Source organism: Schistosoma mansoni, chromosome 6 (assembly GCF_000237925.1).
Source record: "Schistosoma mansoni strain Puerto Rico chromosome 6, complete genome".
Lineage (NCBI taxonomy): Eukaryota > Metazoa > Platyhelminthes > Trematoda > Strigeidida > Schistosomatidae > Schistosoma > Schistosoma mansoni.
In genome coordinates, this window is record NC_031500.1 from 3,794,582 (window position 1) to 3,822,517 (window position 27,936).

Genomic DNA, 27,936 nt, shown 5'->3' on the forward strand with positions numbered 1-27,936 from the left:
GTTTATCATCTAAAAAATTAGTTGACTAATGAGTTATTATGTGTTGTTATTTTTCTTCACTGTACGTAACTCATGAATTGTGTATATTCTTTTGTCTAAACACGCCTCATGTGTAAAGATTTTTACAGGTATTGTTTTCACGACTTTCTTGTGTCTAGGTCGTGTACATTCGGCTATTGTAAGTGGTATTAATCCCAACACTAAAAGTGTGACAGTAGAATGGTATGAAAAAGGAGAAGCTAAAGGAAAGGAGGTTAGTACAACATTAACTGACGTGATGTTCTCTTTTATATTGCTGTTAACTGTTATCTGTTTCTTCGTAAATGGATAGTGATTTTACAAACTTTTATCATAACTAGAGTTGATTCATTGAAGATAGCTGTTTGCAAGTTCTCGATTTCCTGTATTTTTAAGTACATAATCAATGACGAATAATACTGGGCAGTCAGTGAGTCATTGTTAACGTAGACACCAGCATGACCTGGTACAGGTACGTGTTGGCCCAAGTTACTGTACCATATTAGCACGACCCAATGAAGTGAACAAAATGAATAACAAGAGGTCAAAATAATTTAGTAGCAGCGAAAATGAAAACGGATAAGCAGTGAGAATCTAGTTCGAAAAGTTAGTGTAAATGTATGTATGAAAGAATACTTGAATTTAAAGCGAGATGAACATAACGAGTGAATGGGACTGGGCCATTGTGACGGATTCTAAATCATTCCATTCAATCTCCAGCCACTGATGCTGATTGCACGTACATTTATGTCACTGACGATTTTGCAAGTCTAAGATCTCTGCTTAAATCCTAAGCCCTTTGATAGTGAGTCTTTTAAAATTTATGGACTTTGACATAGTTCTAAGTTTTACTAACCGTTATCCTAATAATCAATTAATTTGAGAGTGATTTCAAATTAAGTAATGCAGATCAGGGCAAGTTCGAAAGGTTTCCTAGTGAGGGCAGTAGTCTAAGAGTTTAGCTATCCGTCTACTAATCTATTTAGATACAGTAATCGACGACCACCTGTATATATGCTGATCCGCAAACACGGGGATTTAAACGTCACTTGTCGATTGCTATTAAGATGATGTTCATATTGCTCTAAAAATGTCTACGGTCTGCTTTGATAACGCCGATAGCAAACTAATTGAGGTTTGTAGTGTATAAGATCACCTGAAGACTTGACATGAAAAAGTCATATTGAAAAGAATGATGGAATCCTGTTGAGCCGTTTAAGTATATATAAATATGTTATTCGCACTACATGGAAGTAAAAATCCACACTAGTGATTACCTTCTCAGTCCTTCATTTTATTATTGTTAATAAAATTGATTATGTAAATAATTTTTACAGTCATCCGATTTCCTGGTTTTGTTCTCTTTCTTTGTTCAGATAGAATTGGAAGCAATACTTCAATTGAACCCGAATTTAAGATATTCATGTGTAAGTCATTTTTATGTAAGGTTTTGCACCGATTGCATATTTTAACAATAAAAGTCAATTACATAGTATTTGCTCGATCGAAATTTTCAGGTACTTTGGTAGTACTTGTATTAGTCGAATTCGTCCGTTTTCAGCGACTCCCGGATGTCAACCTGTAGATGATTTTCATATTTGGTGGGTACCGGCCTCTGGATGGGATGTAATAGCAATAACGTATGTATCACTGTGGGGCAAGTTTTATTTAACAATATTATCGAAATCAGGTGTCATGCAGTGAAACAAGATCTACTAGCTCAAAGATTTTTCTCTCGGTTACAAATTCTTATAGTGTCTAGTTTAATGAAAGAAATACGATTGTATGATGTCTGTAAGCCCCCTCCCCAAAAATAAACATCTACGTACAACTTTTGGATTATCATTTTCGTAATAAAACCCATAAGTTCACTTAGGTTATTGTAACCCGTCAGTAGTTGATCCTATCTTACCCACAGGAAGTAATCTTGATTATGGTTCGTCTCTGGGAGGGTATAGCTGGTCGATTCTCAAGGGCACCCTTACATTACAAATTCTACCTTTTTTGCTATGTCACGTGCACTTGCTCCTGCTTTCTCCCGTTTTCTTAATTGTCGAGGGGCTTGATTAGTGTTATTGAAGATAAAATCTAAATACGGTTGTGAGCTGTTTTATGTTGTTGGGTTCGTTCTTGTCAATTATATAGCCGAGCTAATGCGCAGCGTGTAACCTTGTTTTTTTTACATTAGAAGTCGTATTACTGATTGTATTATAGTGGGATTGGGAAGGATCATACATTAATTAGCAGTTATGCTAAGCAAATAATTTAAGTATAGATGTATTGGTATATACAATTTCAGCATAAATTTATACCTTAACGAATTTTGAATTGGTAGTAAAGTTAATTTTTTCCATATCAACTGCAAATTAAATTTTTAGCCCATCACTGATAATGTTTGTGGGACTGTTGATATCAGTCGAAACAATTTAGTTAAAGAAGTTCCGAATTCTTCACACCGTCCCGGAGTCAATTTACCTACCGATATACGGCAGTCTCAAAATTCTGTTCCCGTGGTGGCTTCTGCCGCTGTTCTCGCTCCACCCAGTAACAAAGTTAACGCCACTCAAATAGACTACTCATCTGGTAATCAATCTCGTTTGATTGCTCCATCAACACGTGTTCCTGTTCCATCGTCTCGTGTGCCTACTGGCCATGTTCCCACTCGCTCTACAACAATATCAGCCTATGATGACCGTACAAATAGCTCTTCTCGGCTTCAAGCTTCTCTCCCGGTACATAATTCTGTGGATATTAGTCACACTCACAATGAAGGTTTGTTTTTTTTCTTACAAGCATGATTTTGGGAATAATTTGAAGTTTGTTTGTTGGGTAATTCCATGTATGAAAGAAATAAAGCCTTACAGAGTAGTTTATCTGGTCTCAATCTTATTTCACGATGTAGTCACAAGTTTATGTTAATTTAGTTTTGTGTGGGAGCCTAGTGATCACTTATACTTTTGTACGATTGAGAGGCTTAACTAAAATCATCAGTTTAAAGACCTAAAAGCCATAGAATGACGGTATCTCTATTAAATTGTGGAGATGTGTGTATAAACTGTAATTCCTTAGAATCTGGCATGTTAAGCGCTCCTAAGATGCTCTAGTTACATTTTGCACTGATTAAATGAAGTCAGGAAACAGATGAATTCTGTGATAGTCATAGATGTCGTGAAGAGTTTACTTCAGACTCAAATCATGTAAAAATAGATACAGAAGGCAATCAGATATGAGTTAGTAATTGTCTAGAATTAAGAATCAATCGGATGGGTTGCGTAATGATTGGACAGGATTCGAATAGTTTACATAAGTTTAGAGAATTAAGTGAATGAGAAAACCGATGGATGAAAGGATGGTCTTTGTTTATGTAAAATAAGAATTAGCTTAGCAAAAACCTCACAACAAAATATACACCAGTAAAATAATCACAATAATAATAATAACAACAATTTACCATGCTAGGAATAAGTTGATTACTGTCTCTTTCAGAACACAAATCAGGTATGAGTTTCTTTATTGCTACTGCTTCTATCTTAATTTTTGTTTTGGCTTTATTGAAATTCGTAAAGAAAACCAATTGCACAGAAAGAGTAAATTTAACTAAGAATTATTATCAGTTGGTTTGTGTTATGTCTTTAAGCTGATTTACATGTTATTCAGTTATTATCAAAGTGAGACCTGATACAAGTAGACGTCTGTTCAAGTTGTTTCACTCTGTCAGCACCGCGGGAAATCGTCACAATGCAAAACCATGTAGTGATAAATAATATCAATAGTGATGGGAATCTATCCATGAGAAACATAACTCATACGGAAGAAATGAGGTTATATGGTGACACATCAGGGATAACACTGAATTGACAATTTAGAGAAAAGTAGAGGATAAATGCAACTATGCCACCATGCGTTAGAGTATTGCGTCGGCCTCAACCGGTAGTCTGCATATTCTGATATGGGTCAAATTAGTAATCGGGGATTTTCTGATGCTTTATCTTGATTTAATCACCCCCCAGCTTTCTTCAACTAACTATTAGCCAGCACTGCACCTCGGGGTAGAGAGTGGCTAGGCATGTGTCACATATGTCCCAACTACAATCTATGGAGGTTTATGACCTGCATATATCTTATGTCCATAGACCATGTTTCGCTGTTTTAGACGATACAAAATAGACTGCTATGCAGTCTGCACCATTGGTGGCGAGATCGATGATGAATTATTTGAAAAATAGGTATTGAACGAAGAAAAGCAAAAGTTGTATGGATACAAAAGGAGTAAATTTAATAGCACATCACTTGTAAGTCTCTTTGGTTTGTTGGATAAACTGTTAGAGGAAATTATAGGCCGACGTAACGAAAATAGGCGTACAGATTTCTGTTGAATACAAATGTTCTCTTCTGTCAGACGGTTGCTGATGGCTTCATCTACTGTATGCAGATGTGTACGTAGATCATACTACTAGATGTAATATAACAAATGATTGTAAACGCTTTACTAAATTTTGTGAACAAGTATGAAATTCCTTACTATTTTTCACCTAACTTTGAAGGACTACAATGTTACAGGCAAAAGCTGGTGTATTGTTTAACTAATAATTATTAGTTCTTGATGTTTTATTGTACTGTAAATCCATGATGTGAAAAATTATGGCTACGAAACGTAATTACAATAATAAAAATGTTATGATGAATAGAACTAGGGCACATCTTATAGTCGTATGGAGAGATGAATTTATTTATTTATTTAAACATAAATATTGGTACAGGGGGGCACCAAATATATATGCGCCACACAAATCTCATTTGATTTGTTTGAGGGCTGTGATACTGCCCAGGTGCTCAAACTGAAGCAGGTGGTTTTCTAAGCGAGCCACGACCCGAGCCTTTGACCTAAAGGTTTGCCCCCAAATGCCATGGTACGGCCGAGAGTGGGGAGAGTCCGCTCTCCTTCTCGAAATGCTCTCACATGGCCACGCGAATATATAGCCTCTGCCAGGGAAGTCCTACTCACTGCCTTCTCGTGGCGGGGGTGTTGTTCACGAAATTGAGAGGACGAAAAGCGAATGTCCGGCACTTTAACCGGGTTGGTGGACGCTCTCCATGCCCACATAGGGGACTTGGAAAACCCTGATTCCAAACCAATGGTGCACATCGGCTCCAGTATCCTGATGGAACGAATGGCGTGTGAACCTATTGTTGGTCACCGGCTACCATGGGACTGCATCTCCTTATGATGCTCCACTGCCTTGTGGATCAGACTTTTAGGTCAAAGGCTCGGGGTGTGGCCCCCTAAGAAAACCACCTGCTTCAGTTTGGGCACCTGGGCAGTATCTCAGCCCTCACACAAATCAAATGAGATTTGTGAGGCGCATATTTATCTGGTGCTTTTTGTACCAATATTTATGTGTTTAAATAAATAAATGAATAAACAAGGCAGTGGAGCATCGTGAGGAGATACAGTCCCATGGTAGCCGGTGACCAACGATTAAATCATACGCCGTTTGTTCCCTCAGGATCATGGAGCCGATGTGCACCATTGGTTTGGAATCAGGGTTTTCCAACTCCCCTAGGTGGACTCACCGTGTCCACCAACCAGGTTAAAGCACCGGACATTCGCTTTTCGTCCTCTCAATTTCGTAAACATCCGTGGTGCGAGAAGGCAGTGGGTAGGACTTCCGTGGCAGAGACTATATACGCGTGGCCATATGAGAGCATTTCGAGGAGAGCTGACTCTCCCCACTCTCGGCCATACCAAGGCATTTGAGGGCATGGAGAGATGAATACTTTTCGTGTTTAGATGTTGACAATTAATCGTCGGGTACATTAAGTGATATAATTTAAAATAATAAAAATATTTTAGTTCCATTCACCTTCCCTTCGATGATTTCGGTGATCGCAAATACTCATTTTATACTCACTGGTTTCTTTCCGTTATTTGAATATCTAATTTTACATGTCCAACCAATATCCTTCGACAAATCTCTCGTCGTATTATTATTAACCTAGCTTATTTTGACTGCTGGAACTTTTGTCACAAGTATTTATTACCTTATGATTAACACAATAGCTTTCTGTATTAAGCCTCCTTATTTAAGACATTACAATAGATGTTACTAGTGTCTGAAGTGTCAGTTTCTTTTTTTCAGTTACTATGTTACCTAGGAATTTAGAGTACTTTGTGATTAATTGGAAAAAAAGTAAATTCGTTTAATTCATGCTGACAACATACAGTTAGGCTTATTTTATAAGTGACTTGAAATTAACAGTGGTTATTTGTTATTGACGTATGCACATTAAATTCATTCAATAAGATTTAGAATTAGGGAAATAGTTGTGAAGAATCTAAGTAACTAATTAGTTGACTGATTGATGCAACTCATTAACCAAGTACAGACTTATGTACTCATCTTTCAGTTGTAAACTGTTACTCAGTAACTTTTGAATCGACAACTTCATCTCTGTACTAATGTGGTATGGCAACTCGGACTGATGTAAGTACGTACGAAGTTCTACGTTGTGACTGACTGACTACTCAATAACTCAAATTGATTTAGGAGTATAGGCGTTTAAACGTACAACCCTATACTTAAATAAATATGGATTTACTGTTGAAAAGTACTACCATAGCATGCTCCACGAAATTATCATCTCGGAAATTTATAAAAGAATTTTAGTCAAGGTTTCATTCGACGCAAATCTACACTACAAGTCTTTCCTATTTCTCACGCTTGAATACATGTGATTCAATGAATACTAGACATACATTGTTAATAAATGTAAATCCTATCTCACTGACATTGTAATGTTTTATTCTTTATCATTGTGTATCATTCCTGTGAAGGTATTAGTCTTTTTATTCTTAAAAATCTTTACCATTTGTATTGCCTACATATTATACACCTACCAATGAAACATTTAATACACAATGTTATTAGTCATGCTCTCATTATTATTTCACCTTATTACTACGAAATATAGGTTTGTCTAATGTGTGTGAAGTCGATATTGTTTATGCTCAGATTGTTTTATAAATTTGTGCAGGTTAAATGACAAACAAGTCAACTAATCAACATTTTATATTTGAGTAAAATATATAAAGTGCTAGTTGATTGTAAATTAGTAGCTAATAACATCACGAGACTGATAATAAAAGCCCACTTAACTTCTGCTAACTTATGACATAAGTGAGATATGTATCTGATTATTAGTTAGTAGTTAAAACATAAATTTCAGCTCATTTTTTAACTTTACGGTTGGTTAGTATTTTAGAAGCACTCCTAGCTTCAGTTGAAATCCTCGGGTACATAATGCTAAGGTTAAATGTGGAGTACTAGGTAGTGACATCCAGTCGGTTAGTGAAGCTGTAAATCTTGATCGACTGAGATAATTGGGACATGTGCCATACGTATCTACTCGCCAGCTATTCTGACTTGCTTGCTCTAGGGTGGGTCAGAAAAAGGTTGAGGTCCACAAATTAATTACCATCTGTAATTATAAGCTCTGGGTGACATAACTCAAAACTAGTCGCACTGGAGCAAGTGTATCCACTTTTTGTCTTTTTTTAAAAACTCAATTTCTCCTCATCTATGATATATAACAACCTATACAGGTATCCACATATGACATTTTATTTTACCTTTGTATCTGTTTATATCACTCCTATGTTTTACATTCATATAATTAGGATCCCGTTATAATGTACATCAGCATCGTACAATTTCTGATGAGCCAATGGATGAAGATTTGGAACCATCTGAATCTGTTCAACTGGACCACAATGATTATAATCATGTGACCAGTATGTCACGGGAACCTGAAACTAATACTTTACTCACTGAACGGATGGAACAGGATATCGGTGATGTAACTGAAGATAACCTTCAATCAGGAATAATCAATGGGAACCGTGGCTATGCAGGTGATGCTTCTCGCCGTCTAATAGGTACGAAACATTGAAATAAAAAAAAGAGCATGTCAAATTATAACTTCTCATTAACTTTTTTGCACATTTACAAACATGAGCATGGTTAAGTTTTGATGAACGTTGATGCACAGTGCAAATCGTATACTCAGTAAGAATTACTGTATGAAATGAAGAGTCATTAATCACTTGGATTGTCTTCATTCCCATTGGTCGTTTTTTTATCTGATAAATAGCTCGTGGTTACTTTATTATGGAGTAATACTTAGTACATTAATAAGAGTTCTAATTCCTCAATATTATGTGTCCGATCAGTTAACTTAGGAGTATTATTTTCTGACATCAATCCAATTGAGATTTAAGCATTAATTTCTTAAAGAAAATCACCAATTTGGTTATCTCAGTTATTTCTATATTGTATCAAATTGGTTGTATTGTCATATCGGTTACTATACACAACCAACACCCAGCGAACACTATGACGCTAAAATTATGAAGTACAACTTGTTACTGTCAATCTAGTTGTAATGTAGAGGGAAAATACAAGGTGTTGATTTGTTACCAGACGGGGTGAAAAGTTAGCATTTGAAATGTTATAATAAGTAAGAAATTTCAAAATCATCTAAATCAAAATGCTTTCAAGTAAATAAGAAAAATGCAATTAGTTAATAGATATTTTTTTGAAATGATAACTCTTAGTGGGACTTAAATTACCCAGTTTGCTATGTCGTTTCACCAACAACTGACGGTTTTGAAGACAGTTTTTGATAGGCAGGGAATCAATATTTTATAACATCGGCCAGCGACAGAGTTTGATTGGATTCTTGAAAAAAGCGTCCTGATAAAATCTCCATCTGATTTTGGTTTTAAATGTTCCAGCAACAAGTGTTTAGCGCCGGTACACGTCACATCTTGTAATTTTCACATTATGCTTGTGTATGTGAATTCGGTATACATGCTATTTGATCTTTGGGTGCTATCTTGTACATATGTGTTTACTTTTCCACATTGAAACAGTTTGACATCAATACGCTCTCAGTGTAGAGTTGCCTAATAGTTATTTGGTTATTACTTTCAACTTAGGTCGCGCAAATTCTAATTTAGGTGCACTTACTGTAAATAGCACATTGTCTGCACTGAATACAAGTTCGACTACTACTGCTCCTGGTATTAACGCTGGTGCCGCTGGTGGCAGCGGAACTCTACGCAAGTCTAATTGTGTGAAAGAAATTGAGCGAATACAACAGCGACGTGAAGAACGACGTGCTGCCCAGAAAGCAGTTCGTGATCAAATTGATTTAGACCCAACCAATCCTAGTTATGAGTTTCATATGATGATCCAGTAAGTGTTGTGTTGTATTTGTGTTTGTCCTACTAATTACCGTCAATATGTTGTCATTTTACCATTCATATCATCATAGTATCACACATCAATATTGTTTCATTACGAGTTGTTGTCAGTTAATTGAAGTACTGAAAGCAAAAAGTACTGCTTATTAGTTTGACTATAATTTTCAAACTTTTGGGATCAAATTCTGACATCCTGTAAAAGTTGTTTGACAATAATTAGCTGTTAATTCACCACCATTCATCCGTATGTCCTTTTGCCTCTCTATCTATTTATCTTCTACGTTCACTTGTATTCTTGCTAGTTGTAGTATTCTTCATATCAATCTCACTTTGTATATCGTTCAATATTGTAATAGTATATGTGTCCTTAAATTTGTAGCGTATCCATTTTTCAATGTTTACTACATGTGCGATATCTAGCATTTTCAAGCCTTTTTTTCAGTTCATATATTTGGTAAATATTGAATATAAGAGCATAGTTTTCACTGACGATTTCACTTCCGGGCCTAACTTCCAAGTTGAGATACTCTACAGTGGTGTGTTCATAGAATGCATGTGTTCACAGCTTTAGATAATTGAAATAAAACCCCCAATAAAAATCATGTTCACCCACTAAGTCAACAGAAAGGTACTTGATAATGCTGGATATTTTACTTTTATTGAACATTGAAAAAAAGATGATTAATCTGATGCCAAGTAGATAACTAAGCTCATAAGGTATAGTTTTTACTTTTAATTTTTAGTGAATATAGAAATACATTGGAATACAGACCCTTAACCAATACAGATTTAATAGAAGATCATCAAATATGCGTTTGTGTACGTAAACGTCCTATGAACAAAAAAGGTAAGTTTTACTGTTTTATCTTTAAAAACACGTGAATTATCATTCGATCATTATTCATTTCCATCCATGTTTAATATGATCAGTATTGCGAAGGACTTATAAAATGTGACCGTACGTATGTCTGTCTTTATGACTCAATGTTTTGTTAATACTTCAAGCCTTCACATTCATTTTGTACAACCAAAGATACTTTTTGAAGCACAGCCATTGTTTACTTTATATATATTGTCATAAGTCAGGATCCAATACATCGTATCCCTCATATTTAAGATTTTCTTCCCAAAATTATATGTATTAATGATTATAGAACTCCGCCTGTAGCTTTTCTAGAGTTACTGCCGGTCTTAAGCCTGGGTAATGGAGTAGGGTTGGGCATGGGGTCTGCAACTCAATCCCGTAGAAAAATCTTGCTTAAAAGACGCCAACCAGATTAAACAAGTCAAACCATTTAAACTCTGCCCTGGGAGTTGAAGGAAGAATAATGACGCCTCATGATGAAAACCGAGATTCTTCGGAAGTCACAAGACCGATGCTCCTTCTAAAAACCAGAGCAACAATTTTCATAGATTCATGGAGCAATGTGGGAGACCGGGAGGACCAGTCAAATAGCAACGGACATAAAGAGATACAACTTGGCTGTACTTTGTATTTATTTATATACTACCACCACCACTAAATTAACTACTATGAATCCGGTGTTGATCTTGTTGTGCTAACGAGGTATGGCAACTTGGACCGATGCATATATGTGCCTGGTCCTACGTTGTAGCTGACTGACTGACTCTGTATCACCGAAACGCATTGGACTCAAGCTAGATATTAAAGGTTAGATACTGGAGAGATGCTGTTGTACTCCCGGCACGTAGAGGCAAATACTCATCACACTCAGTGAGTTGCTCTGATACTGTCCAAAGAAACACGTGATGCTTTTCCGAAGTGTGATTGAGTTATTACCAAGTTTATGACTGATTATAGTACCGCCTGTCAATGCTTCCAAAACTTCAAAGTTCAAGTATCGAAACTGTTAAAGCTTTGGAGTTAGTTAGACTGTCAATATATCGAGAGTTCTGTGTACGAGACACAATTCTATTATTTTGAAACTGATTGCACTGTTGATTGTAAAAATAAAGTAGTTCTCTCAATTTTTTTATTTATAATCTTAATAGAACTTGGTCGTCGTGAAATCGATGTGATCACAGTCCCGAATAAACAACATGTACTTGTCCATGAACCAAAAACTAAAGTTGATCTAACGAAATATCTTGAAAATCAACAATTCCGTTTTGATTATGCATTTGATGATACATCGGATAATGAACTTGTAAGTTCTGTATTCTTAGTATTTTCAATTAGTATTATTAATCATTGTCTTGGAGTTCGTTAGGCAACTCCATACTCGTGAATACAACAAAAGTCTTCACGAATGATTTTTTAAATTGATTAATCATTGGATAGTAGTAACCACTGTCATATTCGTCTCATCATTAATGGTAGTTGTGTGGTGTGAGCTACTGATATCAACATAAGTAGTATATATGGTGAGTAAGGAATAGAATATCTGACAGCAGAAGACTGAGAAGATCAAGAAGAGAAGAACAGAAATAAAAAGCAATTTGTGTGAAAATCCAGGAACAATGAAGCCTGAGGCAATTGAAGAACATTTTGCAAATAGTGTATCATAGCATGGTTTTTGTATTTTACCAAGTAACGTTGTAATTTGTGCTAAATACATAGTTGGTTGTCCTCACCTGTGTTCTCATTCACAACATTTGGTGTCGCTGCCTCCAAGGATGAAGATCCCATGGCCGAAGGAATTTGAGGACGGAGATGTGATGAGCTTCCTGAAGGAGTTCGAAGCCGTGGCGGAGCTGGTGGGAGTGAAGGAGCCGAAGGCGAAGACGGTGGTGCTGGGGACGCTGCTGAGAGGCAGAGCGAAAGCTGTATATGACAGCCTGGATGGTGCGGGCGGTAAGACGACATGGGAGGCAGTCACGGAGAGGTTGATCGTGGAGTTCGATAGCCCAGTGGACAGAGAAGAAGCACTGCAGAAGTTCCGAGTGGCGAAGTTGCCGATCGATGGTGATCCGCTGGTGCTGGCCGTCGAGCTTACCAAGTTGCTGCGTCGCGCGCTGCCAAATCTGGATGAGGAGTCGGAGGCACAGTTGTTGGCGTCGCAGTTTATCGAGAGCGTGCCAGTTGCCGTTTCCCAGCAGCTGAGACTGGTACACGCCGCGCAACCTATGGATATCAGTGAGCTTGCAAAGGTGACGCGGCAGTTGATGACACGAACAGTAGCTCCGGTCGCGTGCGAAAGTCAGGAGATAAGCAGCATTGAGAAGAAGATTGAAGAACTGCAGCACGAGATTGCGGCATTACGAGTGATTCGTAAAAGGAATGATAAGTGTTTCGCATGTGGAGGGACAGGACACTGGAAGATAAACTGTCCAACACGACGAAAACGGAGATATTTTAGACGTTACGTGTTTCCTTCTTACTCTAGGGATCTGGGGGTTGTTGCATTAGTAGATAGAGGGGCAGTCTATGCAAGAGTGAACGTAAATGAACTAGATTTAGTGTGCCTAATCGATACAGGGGCAGCAGTTTCGTTAATAGGTAAAGAGCAATGTAAGAGATTCAAGCCGTGTAAAGTCGCAGTTCACACTATAGGAGGGCATATGTTAGAGGTATTAGGCGTGTCTAACAGTATCGTAAAAGTGGATGGTTCGGCGATAAGTTTCCCGTTCGTGGTAACCGCAAACCTGTCGAGACCAATATTAGGAGCAGATTTCCTAAGAGAAGTAAAAGCCATAGTTGACCTAAGAAGCGGTAAGGTGGTCACGAAGTACGGTTCATTCCCAATACATGAAAGTAGCGAGGTGGCTGAGGTTAGAGTGGCAACAGCCGTTCCGACGAAGAAACCAAACATCACCGAGTTGTGCAAAAAGTATGCGAAGCTGTTCACTGGAGAAGGAGAACCGTACGGATTTTGCGACAAAGTAAAGCACGAAATCCCGATAAAGAACGATGGAGGAAGTATATTCACAACACGTCGTGTCCCTGTGCACTTAGAGGCTGAAGTAAATCGACAGGTCCAAGAGATGCTGAAAGAAGGAATAATTGAGGAGGCGGACAGCCCATATAGCTCACCGGTACTCTTGGTAAAGAAACCGAATGGGAAATATAGATTTTGTGTTGATTTTAGAGAACTGAATAATATAACAGAACTAAAGCCGTGTGCAATGCCAACAGTAGTGGAAACATTAGATCGGCTGCAGAATGCCACAGTGTTTACAGTGTTGGATTTGCGGTCAGGTTATTGGCAGCTGCCTATAAAAGAGAGCGATCGAAGCAAAACAGCATTTACCATACGTGATAAACAATATCAATTTAGACGAATGCCGTTTGGATTGGCGGGTGCACCATTTACGTTCAGAAGATTAATGTCGCTACTGCTCAGGGATCTAGATAATGTCGAAGTGTATGGCGACGATGTAGTTGTATACAGCCAGACAGAAACAGATCATGTCAAGCATGTGGAAGCGGTCTTAAAGCGAATTGAAGAATTCGGACTTCGAATTAATAAGGACAAGTCACAGATGGCTAAAAGTAGCATCACGTTGTTGGGGCATAAAGTGGGAAATGGAGAAATAAAACCACTGCCGGAGAAAATTCTGACTATAAAGAACGTTGCAGTACCGAATTCGAAAAGGAAATTGAGACAGTTCCTGGGAAGGGCGGCGTTCTACAGTCGGTTCATCAAGAATTTCAACGAAATAGCAGCACCCCTTTATAAGTTGTTGAGTAACACTAAATTTTCGTGGACTGAAACCGCCCAACAAACGTTTAATCAAATCAAAAACGTGCTGGACGACCGCCAGATGACGCTAAGACTGCCCGAACTGGAGAAACCGTTTACAGTGACAACAGACGCAAGTGACCATGGTATAGGTGCCGTTTTAAGTCAGTCTAATAGAGTGGTGGAATACGCAAGTCGCGTTCTCACGCCTGCGGAACAGAAGTATTCAACGATCGAAAAGGAGTGTTTAGCGATTGTGTGGGCAGTAGACAAGTGGAGACCATATCTGTTAGGTAGACGATTTCACATCGAGACTGACCATAAACCTCTGCAGTGGCTACAAACAGCACGAGACCCACGTGGGAAGTTGGCGCGATGGATGATACGTCTGCAGGAGTATGACTTCAGTATCGGGCATGTTCCAGGGAAGGAAAATGTAATGGCGGACTACCTGTCAAGACCAGACATGGAAGCCGAGCTTCCATTGACAGCATACGCAGTGAACAGTATAGAGGGAGACCCACTAGAACTCGTCCGGCAACAGAAATCTGATCCTAAACTTCGAGAGGTAATCAGAGTGATAAGAGAGGGGGCAGATGTTGACAAACGAGCAATGGACAAGGAGGTAATAATGTTGCTTCGGCAAAAGGAAAGACTGAAAGTGAACACATATGGAGCTCTGGTCTGGCAGGATGATGACAAAAATTGGGTGGCTGTGATCCCGAAAGACTGGCGGCGTAAGATGATACACGAATGCCATCAGGTAGCGCACACAGGTATCGCAAGAACGACAAATTTACTACGGCAAAGTGCATACTGGCCAGGCATGAGAGACGATGTGGCCCAATATGTGTTGACGTGCCAGCAGTGCCAATTAATGAAAAGCGATAGATACATGCAACCGCCATTGCAGTCGGTCCCAGTAACCGCAGTCGGTGATCTATGGTCGGTAGATGTGATGGGACCATTTCCACAGACGGATAGCGGCAACCGATACTTACTAGTAATGACGGAACATGCTACACGATGGGTCGACGCTGTACCGATTGCCGACCAGCGGGCGAAAACAGTGACCGAAGTAATAATCCGGCACATTGTAGCGGGTCATGGAGTACCGAAGATGATACTAACCGACCAGGGTCCCTGTTTTGAAAGTGACGAGTTTAAGGCCCGTTTAAAGCAGTTCGGCATCAAGAGGATACGAACTACACCGTATCACCCTCAGACGAACGGGCTTACGGAAAGAAACAACCGGACATTAAAGGAATGGTTAGCATCTAAAGGAGGGAATTGGGAGAAAGAGTTACCACTAATTTTGCTGGCGCATCGTGCCTCCATCCAAGGAACAACCAAGAAATCACCTTTCCTACTTATGTATGGTAGACAGCCACGACTTCCAATGCATAGTAAAACGTGGCCACAGCAGCAGAAGTGGACAGCAACAAGATTAAGGAAAGAGAGGACGGAGGCAATAAAGAACGTGAAAAAGAAACAAATATCAGACATCAAGAAGGCGGAACAGCAGAGAAGAGCGTGGAAGCCTTTTAGAGTGGGGGACCTGGTAAAGTGTAGAGAACGGAGAGCTAACACTGAAGGAGGACCAGGGTCAGGAAAGCTGATCCCGAAATGGGAGGGACCGTACATTATCACGGAGAGACGCGGCCCAGTTTACACGATCCGGAGAGAAGACAAGCAGAAGCGTGTAAATGCCAGTCAACTACAGAGATGGTTTCAAGAACATCATGAGCACGAGTCACGAACAGCACCAAAGGAGACAATGGTACGCCGATCAGAAAGATTGCGAGAACAGCTTATTAAAAGGGGGGACGAGTGTGGTGTGAGCTACTGATATCAACATAAGTAGTATATATGGTGAGTAAGGAATAGAATATCTGACAGCAGAAGATTGAGAAGATCAAGAAGAGAAGAACAGAAATAAAAAGCAATTTGTGTGAAAATCCAGGAACAATGAAGCCTGAGGCAATTGAAGAACATTTTGCAAATAGTGTATCATAGCATGGTTTTTGTATTTTACCAAGTAACGTTGTAATTTGTGCTAAATACATAGTTGGTTGTCCTCACCTGTGTTCTCATTCACAACAGTTGTATTCAATCAATTAGACGTATAGGAGATTATCTTTTCACAGTTTTCGTCTATACGTCGACAGATTGCAGCTTAAATGAACTGAAGAATGGATCCCATCAATAATAAAATATTATCAAAGCGCGTTCGACAGATATTGTATTAGTTGGGGATTTCAGTAGATAGTTCATGTGTCTAGCGACAAAGAAGAGTCGTTCAATTAGTGGGAACCGCCTTCTGCAGTTTTGTAAAAATCACTCATGTTTCTGGTCATCATCAGCTATCATTTACTGATAACACTATTTATTTTTTTATTTGAACACATAAATATTGGTACAAGGGGGCACCAGATGTATATGCGCCACATAGATAACACAAATGTGTACTTGATTGCCTGCCGCTATTTTTTAGTCACTTATGTAAACCCTTTTGCTCTAGCATTGTAGAAAAAAAACTGAAGTTCACAGTTACTTGTCCACTCATCATAATACTGTAAACGAACTCTGATTCCATTTATTTCCTTAAAACGCTTCACTTTACATAAGAGTTTCAAACACGTAGGGAAATATTTCAAATGACATTTTAACTGTGAGTAATTTTTCTTGTTGTTACATTGCATATGTTTTCAATAGTTCACTGTCCTTAGTAAAAATGACTGCTTTTATTTTCTTGTGTGTTGTCAGCTTTGATGCTTAAGTCAGAGTAAGCTACTAACCGCTTTCAAATTCACACAATACATTCATTTATTTACTCCTGTTACCCCTCGTTGATGAGAGTAGGCCGTCCACCACTCTCCATCCAATTCTGTCCTGATCAACTCTTTCCACTTGTTTCCAGTTGTTATTCATCCTTTCCATGTCTGCTTCCGAATCCCGACGCTATGTGTTCTTTGACCTTTCTCTTTTCCGTTTCATTTCAGGATTCCAGGTTATTCCTTGCCTTGTGATGCATGGTTAGATGAATTTTTATCTTATTAGATTATTCACATGTTTATTTTGGAAATAACACAAAACATGTTCAACGGACCTAATGTGTATGAAATGAGATTTGTGTGATGGGAAGAATAAAAAGACTTATGTAATTAGAGTAATTAACTATTTCTATTTGCTTACATATCATACAGGTGTATCGGTATACTGCGAAACCCTTAGTGGAATGTATATTTCAACGTGGTATGGCCACATGCTTTGCTTATGGCCAAACAGGATCTGGAAAAACACATACAATGGGTGGCGAATTCCATGCTCGTGGTCAACAAAATTGTTCTAATGGAATTTATGCCTTAGCAGGTAAACTTCTGACTATTCACATTGATAATCATCTTAATTATACTTGGTGAATATTTTTCTGAAGGGTTTTATGAGTTTCAATGGTAATCACCTTAGTCAATAGTTAGACTGTTTATTTCACTTGATGGCAAATTGGCCTTCTATCATTTTCCAAAAAAATTTTGCAAGGATTTCGTAACTGTGATGGCACTCAGTGGGTTTCTGCAATACTCTGCCAAGCCCACCATAATAATTGTAGAAGTAGATTTTCTGGGAGGCATGATGAAGGGTTACATATATTTGACGCTTAAGTTTCTTTTCATTTACTTTTCATTTATCAAAACCAAAACAGATAAGGATGGTCCTTCTACGTGGATTTTTAGGTAATTGGTTTCATGATAAGTGCATGAACACTTGCGGTTAACATGCATAATTACGTAGGTAAAATAAACAGAGTATATTTCCATTTACAGTTGATTGATCACTGAGTGATAACCAGTGTCATGCACATAAATTCTTTCTTTACGCTGATTGAATTCTATCAATTAAGTTGCAATGTGCCTACTAGTCTAAGTGACATCTCGTACACTGTATTGAGATTCTAGGTAGCAAATGGAGGCTGTTGACAGAAAACCCTACTTGTCCTAGGTTTCGTGCTGACGTGCAACCCAGTAGACATGATATCGAGTCACTAAGACTAGTGGCCGCATAGCGACTTGTTCTATGGAATTCAATCTTCTATAAGAAGGACTTGACATACATGACATTGGTAACTACTCAGTGATCAACCAGTTGTAAATATTCCTCAGTCCTACAGGTTGCCACTCGCTGCTCAAACAGTTCAGTGGTTATGTCCATGACTATGAAGGCTGTTGATATGAGACCAAATCTGCCAGGGAGCATCTGTCTATTCAATGTTACAGGTACACATTGATGACTTCATTCTTATAATTGTATTTCTATAATATATAAAGCCGATCCATGCACAATGTATGCAACCACAATGATGAACCACAAATCTTCTTTGTTATTATTCCCTCCTAATTATTTACATAGATAACAGTCCTTAATGATTATTTTGTTTTATTTGTATTCAGCTGCTGATGTCTTCAATTTGAATACAACTACGTATAGGAATGAGAATCTTCGAATTGTTGCAACATTTTTTGAAATATACAGCGGGAAAGTATGTGTCTCTTATTATTGTTATTGTTAAAACTATTTTTAATAAGTATGAGTTATTCATTCCATGCTTTTTTCATTATTTTCATAATATGCATACTTGTTCATACACCTCATTTACATTTAATCAGTCATTCATAATCAGTGTTAACTTGCTGTAAATATATATTGGCCGAGGCTGCCAGACCACTCTGACATAATGATAGGAAATGGACAAGACGGACGATGAAAGGATAGGAAAAATAATATCGTCAGGTATAGTCTGAAAGGCTTAGCAAAAGATCTGTTTGAACTTTACTGGTCACAGCTTTTCACTAGAACTTCGGGAATTGAATTTCAAAGCTAGTCACCAGTGAACACATGATTGTTATTAGTATAGGGGGGGGAGCGTGTTATGAATTTCGCTTATTACGACCCAGTTATTCCTATTGCTTAGTTTTCTCGGACACCATTTCACTCGACAAGTCCCTAAATCAGAACCCGGTTGAACAGGAAAGAAATTATATTCCGAATAACAAGGGTAGATGGAAGTAAGAAGCACAATAAGAGATAAGTTAGTATTTTCAAAGTTTTTACATGAGAAGATTGATTCTAGAGTGTTCTCCAAGTATCGACTAGCGCTAACTGGATAAGAATTCGCCAATCAGCGTGCGCCAACGCAATCGTGAACGAAACATGCTTTAATCCAATCTATATCCCGCTAATAGGGGGTTTGTAGAGATTGTAGGATTTTCGCGGTTTTCAAATCATGACTTGATCTTAACTAAACCATCATTAAAAACATGGAAGCACTGGACAGCCGTTTCGTCCTACTTCGGGACTCAGCAGTGCACGTCTACGACCCCATCATGGGCAATCGAATCCAGGATCTCCAATCTCGCGTGCGAACTCTTAACTGCTAGACTACGGAGTCGGGCAGGATACAATAGTTTTAATGTCTAGACTCAAGATTTGCATGGTGATTAATGAATGGACCTCCGCAACCGATTTCAAGCTATTTTACCTACCATTGATCAGAGTTATCGTGTGGGAACCTCTACCTTGTAGTTTACATCTATCAACACGATTGAAATTAACAATTGACGACTTCATGTATTGATATCGCATCTTGACTTAACTACCTTTTGCTTTTGGCAATCTGCTTTACAAAAGTTATCATTTTGTGTCGAAGTAGGCGATGCTTGTGAATATGTAACAGATGTCCCAGCCACTCCAATTGATGGTGAGTCATGGTGTTATCAACCAACATGCCATCTCATTTTAATACTCCAATTATTTCACTGTACGGGAGAAATATTTCAAAGGTGTTATCAAATTCTAGTAATTCATTGGTCTCCTATACATTTAGAGGTTACGTTTCATGGGCCTGAAGTAGAGCGGACTACGTAGTATACCGACCCTTCAGTAGATAAATGAGTTTGTAGATCATTCTCGGAGTATTTTACATTTAGGGGGAAATAAATTCGTGCATAGTATTCTTGCAGTTACCATACATTACTATGTTGGGATAAATATTAAGCAATGATGAACGTTCGGAACATTCCTGTTTGAGGTTATTGTTTATATTTGTATTGTACAATTACTAAAAACTATTGTATTTTGGTATTCCCCTACTTGTAAGCTTTTGTTAGATACAGAAATTTTTATGTTTTACCTCTAGAACCCATCACTTAATCCTCTTCCTCTTACGGCGTGGCTGTACCCACATTGTAATTTCTTAATTATGTTAATATGTGGTTGGGATTTTGCCCAATTTTATGGTATGAGTAATTCATAAATTCGAACTGTATACTTAGAGGTTGTTTGGTTGTTGAGTTGTCTTCTATTCTGGCTATCGGGCAAGTCAGTGTTGGAAACTGAATTCTGGACTAATGGTTGTTTAATGTTATTCTCGGCTGTTATCTCACATTTATCGTGCCAATGGTATTAGGTAGACAGTCAAGGCGAGCTAGTTAGTATTCAGACTAGATCAATACAACTACTTTCCTGTCTTGCGGTCCAATCTCACGGGCCCAAATAAACTGAACAAGAAAATCTGTCTTTTTTCACCGACCCATCAATAAAGAGCTGTATTCGTGGTCTTGTGCCTTTATAGCCCACTCAATTTGTGTACGAAGTTATTTCATAAACAGTGATGTTACCAGTGTTACTCTGGATATTTTGGTTTTCCTTTTAATTTGGATTATTATTAATGTTAATATTCTTGTTACCTTCTTTCTCTGTCTCTCTCTACCTTTGACATTTTGATTTCTGTACAATACTACCATGCGACTAGTGAAAGTAAAACAAAATAATCATCGCAAAGTTATACACTATTTCATTATTATGACCTATGGAGGTCATGAAAAAGAAATAACAAGTAGATCATTCATGTAAGAGAATGATAAGAAGACTATGCAAGGATAGGATACAGTTGTAACTGTTTTGCATACAACTCTTATCTATAGATTGAATGAACGGCTTAAATTGCCTTTTATGTGTGTGTGTGTGTGTTTACAAAAAGCATAATTAAAATGGGTATATATTTGAATGTTTATGATATGAAATGTTTATACAATTAATTACCACCTATTGGTGTTACGTACAAATGAATGAACTATAATCTGATGACCTTAAAATCCGTTGACAACTACAAAAACTATTTCTTAGTTCAAATGTTTCACCTCATATATATATGAGCTTATCTCTTAAAAAAAAGGATAATGCACTTCACTGTTTTAAGAATATATAAGTCAAACATTGATAAGTAACAAGTGTTTTTGTGTTCTATGATTAATTTATTTTGTGTTGCTTTCATCTTTGTTTTTATATTTTGTTGTTTCAATCCTTCCATCCCATGAATATATATCACACTTCACTAACAGAATTTAATTACATTAGAATTCACCATGATCAATAAAGGGACCTATATTTTAATAGTTAAGATCATGAATCACTTAAAGCTAGACCATCACGGAAAACCTAGAAACACTAGACAGCCGTTTCGTCCTATTGTGGGAGATAAAATCAGTTTTTCTTCGTATTTAATTTAATTATGAATTGCAGTACTCATAAAAAACTCGTTTTAAGTATTAGGCTATGGGGGAGGAGAGGATTTTCTAGTTTTGTTATGTCGTATAGCCCGTCAATTATCATGTGATGAGACTGCCAAACAGAACATCGACTTATACGATCTTGGCCATGTGTCAAACCTGTGAAGCGTTAACCAGCACGAGCAACATAGAGTCAACTCTGAGTCGTTATTGGTTCTTCTTCCTTAGCCCTGTCTGTTTGAGTTCAGGACACAATCTCAGCCTCCACTGTATGAATCATGGATTTCGGACATACATAGTTTATCCACAAGTAGATCACACCATAAAATAAAAAGTAACAATTATACAATATCAAGCCAAAAGTGGTTGTAAGTGTGAGAGACTGTAACTAATAAATTGGAAATAACTTAAGAATGGTAAGTCATATCGCAATATCCAATAGGTCAAGTGAAAGCTTATTTATAATATGAGAATGGTAAATATATGTAGTCTGGTTACTTAATAGTTATCCAATAAGAATATACGTGATAATAGTCTATTAATAGTTCCTAGCAGTTACCATTCATTTATTCTTCGTTAGGATATAATAAATGTTCATATCAAATAATTGTCTTTTTTGTTTACTTTCACTCAAACTCCTATGAATAGGTTTTTGATTTGTTAAATAAAAAAGCCAAACTTCGAGTTCTGGAAGATGCTAAAGGTCAAGTACAAATAGTTGGATTACGTGAAGAAGAAGTGAATTCAGTTGATTGTGTTTTAAAACTTCTACAACATGGTGCACATATTCGAACTAGTGGTCAAACATCAGCTAATCAACATTCTAGTCGTTCCCATGCTGTCTTTCAAGTAAAGCATATTAGGATTTCATAGTTTTCTCTCTTTTCTTGTTGTATATATATATATTAATACAAATAGGGCACCAGATATATATGCGCCACAAAAATCTCATTTGATTTGTGTGAGGACTGTGATACTGCTCAGGTGCCCAAACTGAAGCGGGTGGTTTTCTTAGGGGGGCACACTACGAGCCTATGACCCAAAGGTCTAACCCACAAGGCAGTGGAGCATCGTAAGAAGATGCAGTCTCATGATAGCCGGTGACCAACGATTGGTTCATACGCCATTTGTTCCCTCAGGATACTGGAGCCGATGTGCACCATTGGTTTGGAACGAGGGTTTTCCAAGTCCCCTATGTGGACATGGAGAGCGTCCACCAACCCGGTTAAAGCATCGGACATTCGCTTTTCGTCCTCTCAATTTCGTAAACAACACCCCCGCCACGAGAAGGCAGTGAGTAGGACTTCCCTGGGAGAGGCTATATATTCGCGTGGCCGTGTGATAGCATTTGGAGAGGGAGAGCTAACTCTCCCCATTCTCGGCCGTACTAGGGCCTTTGGGGGCATATATATATATATATATATATATATATATATATATATATATATATATATATATCATGTCTATTCCCAAGCAATAGAAACTTTATTATTATAGAACTGTGGAACTCTGTAGTATCAGTTGCTACCGATTCACATTAACTTGCTGTAAGCAAAAAATAACTTAAACTGAAATTTTCAATCTTGAGGTATGGCTGTAAACTTTTTGATCACAGATTTGTTCAATTCCGGGTACACATTTTTGTAACATCACATAAGGCTTCAAGTTTATCTCACATCCAACTGACCTCATTACAATTCAGAATTAGTGTAGTTTATGTCTGTTTACATAATACAAGCTTTTTGCAATGTCCACTTTGATTGTAACTGATCGATAAAATGCTCATCATTTGTAATAGCCTAATAATGATAATCAAAACAATAAACTGTAGGTTCAGTGATCTTAATGAAGATTTGTAGGTTGCTAGCATTTGATCATAGACGTGGCACCAGTCCATAGAGACACTGATTGTTGGACTGAGCCGTGTTAGTTGGTACAGACTATCTAGTTGGGATCTATACAACAATCACGATGAGTGGTTAATGATGTATTATATAGCTGAGATTCTGTTTCACTGGTGTAGATACATTCACTCTCTATTTTACATCGTGAGTCTCAGAATTTGTCTATACTTTTTTCTTCGATACCTAGTCGTTTCTACCACTGGTGCTTTTATTACTGTTACTTCTCTAAGATTTATCTGGAAAAGTCCATCTCATTGTGCTAATGTTGTGTGACAACTTGAACCAATGCCCATATGTACTGACTGACTTAATGGGCTTAAGAATCTTCCAGTAATGTACAAGTCTGAGAAAATATATTCCGTATCAATCTCGATTTGTAGAATCATATGTGTATACATTCAAAATAACACCTTAATAACCTGGATTCGATTTACAGTAGTTATTTGTATAAACCGAAGTCGAAAGATTTATGACAAACTGACTGTAAAGTCTTCAATAATTATTGTCTTTTTAATTGTCATGTGATTGTGTAAATAAAATTTTTTCACTGCCTACTTTAAATTTAGTTGATTTTAAAAAAACAATCTACGGGAAAAATTCATGGTAAATTCTCACTTATCGATTTGGCGGGTAATGAACGTGGTGTGGATACAAGTAGTTCTGATCGACATACTCGAATGGAAGGTGCTGAAATTAATAAAAGTCTTTTAGCTTTAAAAGTAAGTTAAGAACACCTTTTGTGTTTGAGGTATAAGATATGAGTATTATCTTGAGAATATTCGTAGGACATTCATCAATTTATCACATAAGTGTTATCTAGCACTTGTCGGCAAATCACCACAGTTAGGAACCTGACAGCGCTGGGTGATCTTTGCGTTCTGCCATGGAACTCGTCAGTAGTAGGGATCGACGACCCCGCATCAGAAAATATAACCCAGGACCTTCAGTCACATTCGAACATAACGCGTAGACCACTGAGTCGGATATGATTATTAGTTGCTTACATGAATATCATCATGTCTATATTTGAAACTATCTTAAATAGAGACGATCAACTGAGTAGGATACATTACATTTATCTGGTTAACACTCTTTCTTTTAGTAAGGTTCTTTCTTACGGGATGGGACAACTAATCTCATACACAACTCTCCTCTGTTATCCGGACTTGAGACGGAATAACCTTAGAAGGGCTTCAGGCGGCGCTATCCTTTGACATATATTATTCAAAATTTGTTTTGCGATACTTATTATGTAAAAGGTTTTCTCACACAGTCCCTACCAAATTACATATTATTCCATTGTTCTTCCTGTTTTTTCTTGGTTGTACATGATTCGTTTTGTTTTATTCATTATCTCTTCTTGATGGATAAAGTTGCTCAATTCAGTTGATCTACTTGTATCAATTCATAATACTTGAAGCCAACTTGTTGTAAATATCTCATGTGTTATCTTAATTGGTTTACATACACTACTCTCATTGATTGATTCGAATGGTACTTAACTGCATTCGTTACAAACAAAGATGTTTATGGACTCCATTCTATGCCTTTTCTCATATCTATTATGTAGGATTTGTTTGATATGTGTACTCGTAATACTCCCTCATTACTAACAGAGTTGGTTTTTGTTATTAAGGGAACTTAATCAGTGTATCTTTCTAATACTAATCAATACCTTTGATTGAACGCTCCTTCCTTATCTTCTTGACTAATCACTATTACATGACCACATGAACAAATTTTCGCGTGATTCGTTGCTTTCTGTATTTATGTTATGTATTGTGTTGTACGTATTCTCATGGTTAGTGTGGGAGTATTAGGAGAGACTGTAAGCTTGAAGTTAGTACTTCAAATTTGACTAAAATGATCAATGGTAAGCTCTCGTTACTATCAAGCTCATACAATAAACGTCTAAATGATCAGCTGAATAATGTGACTGTATAACATGAATGTATGAGTCAACAAGAATGTTTTGTTAGGTTTTACAGATCACTTCGATATGTTTGTTTAGTGAAAATTCATATGAAACATTTTATTTCAACGAAAAGTGTTTTTGCTGGAAATGTTTCTTCTCTTTTTTTACGTGTGTAGGAATGCATTCGTGCTCTTGGTCGGCGTGGTGCACATCTACCTTTTCGTGCAAGTAAATTAACTCAAGTACTACGTGATTCATTTATTGGAGATCGTTCTCGAACGTGTATGATTGCTATGATATCACCTGGTATGTCCAGCTGTGAACATACATTAAATACACTACGTTACGCTGATCGGTAAGATTCTTCTCATGCTCTGTGTGTACGTATGTTTATGTGATTTACTGTCGTCAAAGAATTGTCACCACCTTGTTTTAATATATATATCCATTTAGCTATTTTTAAAAAGTTCCTTGCAATATATTTTATTTTTAGGGTGAAAGAACTTGGACCAGGAACTTTGTCAGCAAGTATGTTTTGTTTTTGTTTAAAAGTTCTTTTAATTACAAGTTATTTAACATTATTGCGAAATACCAGTTTCTTTAACATATCTTTAAGACAGACACTATGTCTGAGGTTTGAGCAACATTAATCATCGGCTAGCCTGAACTGAAGTAAGCGCATCGCAGTAGGTGATTTTCAAACCTATCACGTATTAGTTGAAAGTTGACTTGATTTAACCAGTGAGCAAGTGACCACTTTTGAAGCATTTCTGTTACTGTTAACTTACTAACTGACATGTAGATAGTTCTTCTATCTACTGTTATTGTTTGTAAGTAATCACTTGTGCTTTCAGTGTATCATGTATCATCCAATTAATGTTCAGGCTTGAAATCTTATTTCAATGATTATAATGCCTAGTTGGTGGAGCTCGACTATTTATTCTCAGAATTTTGATGTTTAACAAGCACCCCTCAGTCAAGATGTGTGTTCTTATTTGTGTACATACTTAAAGGCTTACATTTCATCAGGAATTATTACATTTCTTATTGGGTATCTTACGTTCTTTTTTATTTGACTAAAATATTCTTTATAGGTAACAGTAATACTGATCTACCGGCAACTGGTAACACAAATCAACCACAGTTATCATCTCGTAGTTCAAACTGTACTGTTGCTGGAAGCACAGTGACTCCACAAATCAACTTTCGGAATCCTCCAAATACTAATATAGGTGAGTTTGTCAACTTAGTAATGTGTTATCTCTTTTTCTCTCCACAAAAATAAATTATAGGAACAAGCGGAAATATCTTGTCGAAAAATTATTACCTTTCATCCAATAATAATGATTTTAGTAATAACAACTGGCAGAATGATACATTGACAAACAATCATGTCAATTCAATTGCTGGCGGTGATGGTGATTTAGCTATGCTTCGATCAGCTAATGTAAGTTTTTGTTTAAGATTTGCTCTATTTCATATTTGTTTACTAATTTGAAAATGTATGTATCCTGTAATTTTCCCACTTAACATGTTAGAAAATAAACACACCTCCTTAACAAACCTGTTCTTTTGCTTGATATTGTTCAAAGATCCTTTTCTAAATACTGCTTCTCATAATCTTCTGGAATCATCAGTGATGATGTGACGACGTGCATGCTCTATATCAATTATTCAATGTAAAGGAATATCATTTAAACAGAACTGTTGTTAAAGTCTTTTTACACACACACACCTTTTAAATAGTAAAGTTGAATGAATATTAACCTGATTAGGTTAAGTATTACATATACTTTTTGCTGAGAATTGTTGACTACAATCAATCATCATGTGACATTAAATGTGAGGCAGCTATCATTACTACTATAATTAGCTTCATGAAATCATCTTTTCCTTGTAATGTGAAGATAAAGTAATCAATGGATTCCATATTGTGTGTTACTCATTATGTACCAACTTTAGTACAATGTGATTGAATTAGTGTACATTTCATAATACTAATTATTTACTAGTAATCTTAGTAAATTGTAAATCTACCTTTGTAGGTGTTGTTTGTACTTCATTTTGCTCTCTTCAATAGGAAGGTGAAGTACCTGAAGAAGTTCTTCATTTTCATGAAGTTATTGATCAGATTGAACGCATGGAAGAAGAAATTTGTGATGATCACAAAGCTGTTTGTCATGTAAGCAATCTTGATTTGCCTCCGTTGTTTACAAATCTTAACTTTTGTTTAAAAAATGGTTCTATATGGATATATACATTTAAATGGTTTTAAGGAATCGGCATAAAGCTGGTTTCCTGCTACCTTTCAATGGTCAGTAAGGGATATCAGTAGTCAAGGAGTTCAGTGAGTTGGGATTCTACAAGAAGCACCCTTTTCAACTGTTTAATCTGTGTCGACTCACTTGTTAAGTGTAGGTGAATGAAGCAGCTGACAAGGGAAATATCGTGCTTCGATGCACTTGGATTAAGTCTTAGCTATTTTACTTCATATATTGAGCTTTATCTTCCGTGAAGTCGAATTCTTATCATCACACACAGTCACTGGTTTATTCCATAATTTATTATATTTCAAACTTCTTCGTCTCTTCCTGTTTATGGTTGTACTCCAAATCAATCGATGGTT

The 27,936-nt window shown here is 37.1% G+C and overlaps 1 protein-coding gene across 1 annotated transcript in view; it reads left to right on the plus strand.

The window, feature by feature from the left end:
• The window catches only part of Smp_002280 (putative kif-2), a 35,200-nt gene that overhangs the window by 1,385 nt on the left and 5,879 nt on the right, over window positions 1-27,936 (plus strand). Inside the window, exons 2-17 of the mRNA XM_018797989.1 lie at window positions 159-253; window positions 1,395-1,445; window positions 2,397-2,790; window positions 7,697-7,954; window positions 9,017-9,275; window positions 10,027-10,130; window positions 11,297-11,451; window positions 17,133-17,298; window positions 18,375-18,463; window positions 22,140-22,340; window positions 23,962-24,114; window positions 25,487-25,665; window positions 25,804-25,838; window positions 26,405-26,542; window positions 26,603-26,757; window positions 27,391-27,492. Coding sequence (XP_018652975.1) covers window positions 159-253; window positions 1,395-1,445; window positions 2,397-2,790; window positions 7,697-7,954; window positions 9,017-9,275; window positions 10,027-10,130; window positions 11,297-11,451; window positions 17,133-17,298; window positions 18,375-18,463; window positions 22,140-22,340; window positions 23,962-24,114; window positions 25,487-25,665; window positions 25,804-25,838; window positions 26,405-26,542; window positions 26,603-26,757; window positions 27,391-27,492 — 2,534 coding nt within the window. The remainder of the gene's footprint in view (window positions 1-158; window positions 254-1,394; window positions 1,446-2,396; window positions 2,791-7,696; window positions 7,955-9,016; window positions 9,276-10,026; window positions 10,131-11,296; window positions 11,452-17,132; window positions 17,299-18,374; window positions 18,464-22,139; window positions 22,341-23,961; window positions 24,115-25,486; window positions 25,666-25,803; window positions 25,839-26,404; window positions 26,543-26,602; window positions 26,758-27,390; window positions 27,493-27,936) is intronic.